Source organism: Ciconia boyciana, chromosome 1 (assembly GCF_034638445.1).
Source record: "Ciconia boyciana chromosome 1, ASM3463844v1, whole genome shotgun sequence".
Taxonomy (NCBI): domain Eukaryota; kingdom Metazoa; phylum Chordata; class Aves; order Ciconiiformes; family Ciconiidae; genus Ciconia; species Ciconia boyciana.
This window is the reverse complement of record NC_132934.1, coordinates 39,535,472-39,542,455: the sequence shown is the minus strand read 5'-3', so window position 1 is coordinate 39,542,455 and position 6,984 is coordinate 39,535,472. Positions and strand designations below refer to the sequence as shown.

At 35.7% G+C, this 6,984-nt stretch overlaps 1 protein-coding gene across 1 annotated transcript in view; it reads right to left on the bottom strand.

Annotated features, from left to right (window-relative positions):
- Positions 1-76: 76 nt before the first annotated feature.
- Positions 77-6,984, bottom strand: part of CAND1 (cullin associated and neddylation dissociated 1) — a 29,332-nt gene continuing 22,424 nt past the window's right edge. Inside the window, exons 10-15 of the mRNA XM_072863177.1 lie at positions 5,132-6,625; positions 4,257-4,352; positions 2,326-2,495; positions 2,067-2,231; positions 1,733-1,840; positions 77-628 (exon numbers count right to left, since the gene is read on the bottom strand). Coding sequence (XP_072719278.1) covers positions 404-628; positions 1,733-1,840; positions 2,067-2,231; positions 2,326-2,495; positions 4,257-4,352; positions 5,132-6,625 — 2,258 coding nt within the window. The 3' untranslated portion in view covers positions 77-403. The remainder of the gene's footprint in view (positions 629-1,732; positions 1,841-2,066; positions 2,232-2,325; positions 2,496-4,256; positions 4,353-5,131; positions 6,626-6,984) is intronic.

The window sequence follows — 6,984 nt, the reverse complement described above, 5'->3', positions numbered from 1 at the left end:
CGCTTGATTCCCACCTCCCCCCCCCCCCCCCCCTTTCTTGTTTACAAGTAGAAAGAGTGAATAAAAGAAAAAAAAATCATGGTCACAAAATTTTGACATTTTAATCCTAAACATTACAGGGCAAATGGATGTTGGAACCTATTTCCATACACCATGCGTCAACTTTTTAAATCCCAAATGTGGCCAAATCCACTAAAACAAGAGTGGTTAACAAACTCTGGATTATGGAAATACATTTCTGGAATAAATGCTAGAAAAGCAACAATGGGAAAAGCCAACTGTCTCCATAAAGGTAAATAAAGTGGAACAATGTGTAGATTAGATATTTCTGTTTCTTACTCATAACCTGTCAATTCAGTGCATCATATGGTTCAACATAATGGTCCCCATTTTGGACAAACATCTAACTAGTGTCCATTGATTCCAAGTTAGTGGATGATGAATCTTTTTGGATACTTTCAAAGATGGCTGCCAGCTCAGGGTTAGAGCTTATCTGTGACTGAAATTCACTCATTAATGGACTCTTCTCTGCTTCTGGAATGGTTAGAAGCGCTGCTACTGCCCTCATAGCAGATCGTTTCAGTTCATCTTGCTTTTCAAACTCCTGTTTCACTGAGTTTGCCTTTACCTAGTGAAAAAAAATGAAAATATGTTTGAAACTTTTGCTTAACCCTCCCTCTACACCCGCCTTAAAAAAAAAAAAAATGTATCTTACAAAGACCTATTTCCTTCCATACTACCATTTTGCACAGCTCTCAAATGGCCTAAGCTCTTAAAAAAAAAAAAGCAAGCAAAAACATCCCTCCAAACATCTACTTTTTAGCAGACTTTTTACCAGCAGTTTACAGATAAGACTGAAACTTGAATACTTCAAGGTAAGCAGAAAAAGGTTGTAAGCTGCCAAGTCAATTACCAAATCAAAACAATTATAGCAGCCAACCTCTCCCTAGTAAGGTCAGTAAACAACATTAAAATGATATTATCACAACACTTCCAGTTTCCAGAGAATAGAAATTTTTAAAAAGCTGACCTTTATTAGAATAACTGCTTAACCTTCTGTAATAATTCTCAAAGATGTTTCAGTGATACAAACATAAGTTATCATTAAAAGCAGTCAAATTTCTTGATGTGAAATACAGCAGATTACAGTAATGGAAAAGCAAGGTAAATCAGACATTAAGTGACTGTCAGAGCATGCAGGTGGATCAAGACAAGAGCAGGAATAGAAGAAGACTAACTGTGCCAAGACCCAAGAATCTTGTAATATAAATGAAGAAGGGAAAAACAAAACAAAACAACCCCAACAAAAATAGGACTGCTTTACACTGCCTCCATCCTTAGTCACCCAAATGCTTGTCTGCAACAATGTAATCATTAGAAGTCAGAAAAACTCTCAGTATTCCAGTTCCTCTATTTATAATGAAATGAGACTTACAAGTTGCCCAAGTGGCAGATAGATTTTGAAGGAACAAAAGAAATGGCATCAAAGAAATAGAGGATTTTTAAAAATAAGCTAACAAGTCTACTCTTCCATTTGTAATTTAAAGAAATGTAATACATATATAAGGGCCCACATATTTATATTGCCCTATTGCAGTTTATGAACTATGACTCAGGAAATGCAGCAGCAATACACCTAGATTCTCAGAAGTATTCTTCATACACGAGTTCATTTATACTTCCATAAGACAACACAAAATAATTAACTTAGGTTTTAAATTTAAAACAATACCTTAGTTGTACATGTAGCACGCAAAGGTTCAACGAGCCTATCCAACCTCTGCAGCACTGCGCTTGGACAAAGGGTAGACAATCTCACCAACATTAAAAAGGTTAGCATCTAGGTTGAGAGAAACCAATTCAACAATCAGTTACGCTCAGCACATATACGGAGATATATTTCCTACAATGCTGTGTAACCTTTTTAACAGCAACACTTCAATGAAAAGAGCAAATATAGTGAAGTGCTTAAGCATATGAAGCAATATTTTTACCATTTCAGTCTACTCGCTATTTAAAATATTTTTACTAAGTCCCTGCTTACACAGAGAAAAATGACAGCTAACCTTAATATCATAGTGATCCTTCAGGCCATCTTCAACGTGGTTTAAGAATTCAAATATATCTAGTCTATCCAAACAGCTATCCAAAAGAGTATACATGCACTCAAAAGCTGCTTTCCTTATGTCCAACCCATCATCAACTGTATGCTTAAATGGTCCCATTTCCACCTGTCAGCAAATAAAAAACAAAGTTAAGAAGTAATATATTTAGAAAAACAAAGAATCTACTTACATTTAGCACTGTTTTTCTTAGTTAACATACCTCTCTGATTAATTCCTTTCTGACTTTTGTTTCATTGTAAAGATGAGGAAGCACAGTATCTAAGAGGTCCCTTATTAATGATGGTTTATTGTGTGCAGCTGAGTTAAATGTCACTAGGGCTACTCTCCTGACATTGAGATCCGGGTCCTCCAATGTTTTCAGAAAATCACCTGCAATCATGTAGAGAAATAAGTCAACCTATGAGGATGTTTTTCATTTGCTACTTTAAAAATACCTTTGCTTAGTTTCAACCTTTCAAAAGGACATATTTAGTGCAGGACTTATTTTGATGTAACACAGACCGATACCTGCTATTTTAGCATGATTATACAAATAAATCTATCTAATTATAATCATATCAAGAGTATTATATAACTGAGATATATAGCATTTCAGATAATGAAACAGAAGTAAAAAAACACCACCAAAATAAATGGCTATCACTTAATATTTCAACTTTTTTTAAAAAATGTATAGCATGTAAATTAATGAAAATTATATTTAACACAATCTTTCCTTTTCTCCATTAAAGTCTCTCAGAATATGCATTAGAAAACTAATTTAAATTCTGCAGTTCAAGAATTAGAGAACACCTCTTATGGAAACTATCAATATATTGATTTTTAACCCCTAAATTGGCATATATTGAGAATTCCTAAATTACCAGAAGATAAGCCCACGCAGTATATATTAATGTAGCAACACCTCTCATGCCATCCCACCCCACCACACTCTCTGGGCATTTTCAATTTAGAATGTCTATAGTTCTACAACACAGCCTTGTTAAAATAAATGCCTGCAGGAATAGATCATATTTTTCCCCAATGTTTGTAAGTTTTACTAGCAACTTCCAAGAGGAGTGAAATTTTTATAAGGAGAAAAATAAAAGGATGTAAACATCAAAGTGACTTCTACACGGAAAAAAAAACCCCGGGTAACAAAACTAAAGATGACTGAGATTTTTAAAGTACTAGATACCAATAGTTTTTTGACTGGATAATCAATAAGTATTTCCAGAAACCAAACAGGCAAGACAGCTTCAGTGGGAGGGACAGCAGGAGGAAAAACCCACAAGCATAGTCAATTCTTTAACATATTATTAAAAAATTTTAAGCTTAGGGATGAAAATAATACATAGGAACTGACACCACTTCCCCATAAATAAAAACCTTGCTCTCTACAAAACTGTATGTTTTCAAAGATTAATCTTTTTTCCCCCTATTAGTTTTAGCACTATACACAATTTTTACAGATCTTTAAACCTGTAATCAAGCCACTATAAAACATTCACCATAGCATATTAAACAAATCTACAATACTCTGTCATACAAATGAAGAAAGATCAAAAAACTACAGCATTGCAAAGCTCTTCATCACACTGATGTTATACTGAAAGCTCCGATTACCTTATCCCTGTAAAAATATACACGCTTCCAATAACGTTCAGATCACAAAGCATTATAGAATCCTAAGGAGCTAAATTTACAATTTGCCACCTGGTAATACTCAGAATTCACATGTGCATATATATTTTAAATGACTGAATGTCAAATATTTCCAAGACCACCATTCTGGGTAAAGACAGTACCTTACTACATCAAACTGATATAATTTGGGAAGAGCATGAGAAAGGAAACCAGCTTTTGGGTACCGTCTTCCTAAAAGCCCTACCTCATTGTATTCTTTGCCCATCACAGCTTCAATACATACCATTTTTATCACACAAATTTTACTGCTCAGAATTCAAAGAAGCTAGAATTAATAGAAATAGTTGGCTAGTATGGAAATATTTTATAACTGTTCCAACAGTTACCATTAGCAGCTAATTCTGGTACCTGCAAAATATTTTTTTCTGAAAACACAACAAACAATTTTAAGTGCAATTCTATTGCTTGAAAATGTAGAAGCTGTTACTAAAGTAAAGAACGTACCTATGCAGTTCTTCAAGAGTGGGTCTATGGGTTGTGGATGATCAGAAATAGTGAACTTGACAGCAGTAACCACCGAACTTCGAGCATATGAGGACCCTAATAGGAAACAAATGTGTAAATATGTAACAACAGAACAGTACAACTACAGAATTTAAGTCATGTTCAATTCCATTCTTTTTAATCCTATGATACTCTTAAGAACACTAAAGAAGAAATGTTACTTATTACTAGCAATGCAATGTTTTCTCCATAGATGTTCTTGTGTTCCATTTTAAACAGGGGAAGAGAAACCATAACATTTGTAATAAACATTTAACATTATCTGCTACAGAAAATTCAAGTAATGAGCCTATTAGGACAGATTTTTTAATTCACCACATAGGCCTACAAACCACTCTCCTCTTTAAAGCAGAAGCACACGAAGAAAACACAATATTCTTGATATGAAACTGATTAATGCACTATGCATAATGATCCTTCCTAATGCTTAAAAATTTCAAAATTCTTATCTGAAAATTAGGAATACTGTAATTTAAACCAAAGTGTCAACATGTTGCAACTGGTTTGTCAAGTAGTGCTGTCCCTTTGTTGCCCATGCTCCTTCCCCTTGAAGTTTATAACTCTTAGTTAAACACAACATCATTAATTGAAATACCACAGTCTGAAAGCAGACCATAAAATTAATTCATGTTATGTATGACTAACTTCTTCTAGTAAAAATGGAACCATCTAAGCTTCACATTGTTGGGACGGGAGGAAAGCAAAATTTCAAGAGTATCACAATTTAAGCAAATAATTTGCAAAACTAGATCAATTTATTAATAGATAGCATAAGACCATTTGCGACAATATGTAGATGAGTTACTACTACTCACCTGATGCCAAGTATCCCTTGAGTCGTGGAAGTAGAGTCTCTGGGTCTATTAATGTAAGCTTGCCCAAGCATTCAGCAACAACATTCCTTGTACCCTCTTCTGCACATTCGCAGTGTTTCAGGAGTAAGGCCCAGATGTTCTCAACATATGGTTTGAGACCAATCACTGATGCAGAGCTAATTATTTCTTTCAAGGAATGAAGAAGAAGGTATTGCCTCTTAGGTTGACTGGTTATTTCTTGTAAGACAAATGGCAGATACTCGGGAAGATTGCCAACACTAATACTGCCTAATGCATAAGATGCTGCTGATTTGACTTCTTCACTAGGAGAAGAGAATGCTTCTAGTATTACAGACTTCAGCTCAATTTGTCCACTTAAGTCAATGTGATGCCCAACTTCCCCAAGAGAAAGCAAAGCCAAAAGCCGAATGGAATCCGTAGACCTTGAGTTCTTGACATCTTGAATGAACTGACCTACAACAGCTGGTCCTTCCTTAGGGCAGGCTCGAGTAAGGGCAGCAACACATTTGGCAATAGAATAGTAAGACTGCTTGTGAGTAAGTGCTGTGCTCTGTGAGTACACTGGACCCGTTAACATGCGGAGTAAATCCATATAGCCTAAATTATTTGTACCAGTCACAACCAAAGCTTGGAAAAATTCTAGCATGGCACTGAGTGCTCCACCCTGAAGTAGAGGCGATCTCACCAGCCCAATAAGTTCATTGAGAATGGAGCCACTGATCTTTGACAGGGAGGAAGGATATACTTTAGCCAGCGTTGTCAGAAAACTGATGGCCATCTGCGATACATGCATATCGCTTTCACTAATAAGAGGTGGAAGCTCATCCAGGACAGCATCAATCATGGCAGCTGTCAAGCTGTCACTGTAATTCTTAATTAAAATATCTAGAGCAGAAAGAGTGCCCAGTTTCAAGGCTCGCTGGTTCTTTCTCAAAAAAGAAGCAAGAATAGGAACGCCTTCTCCAAGGATTGGTCTCAAATCTATCTTCAAAGGAGAGCCAGCAATCAATGTCATGGCCTTCACTGTAGTTAATCGAGTGATCTCATTCTTCAGTCTCTCTAAGAAGATCTGAAGTGTACTAGGCAGGTCTGTGCCTAGGCTGTCACCAAGGCTACAAATAATTTGACCCATGCAAGATATTGCCCTTTCTTTTACCTCTTGATCAATGTCAGCAGCCTTTAATCTCTTAATTGTACAAGTAAACAAATCTTTGATGTAAGGAGTAGCATCAAAGGAAGAAGGCTGGTCTAAAGGACGAATGACTTTCACAAGTTGTTGGGTAACCAAAAGCGCCTCTGATGTTATCTTGTAAAATGGGTCTCCAACACAAGCTACAACTGGAGGTACCAATGCTTGAACATGAGGATGAAAGACTTGGGGAGAATGATTGCAGAGGATCACATACAAACAGGACAAAGCATCTATCTTCAGATTAGAAGAACTTGATTTGTCATTCAGTGAAAAAATTATTCCTGGAAGAAAAAGAAAAATGTATTTTTAGGTTAGGTATTTATATTCTATTAGAACACTTCAAAATTTCTGAAGGAAGGCAGCTATATTCAAGCTATGTTTTCCTGCTCCCAGCCTTTCTTGAATGCTTCCAAGCTCCCTTCACCATTTTATTCAATCAAATAGTTTTCAAACTTCTTCTACACAGAGGGCATGGGGCATTTGATGTTTGTGATGTATTTTCTTAATTATAATGGGATTCTGAACCTTTAACTTTTCCAAACTTACTTTTCCTTGTTACTTCAAAATTCAACATTTTAGGTCCCAAATGCTAAAATATGGACAATATTTCGCTCTGTTGAGATGAGAGAGAAGGCAATTT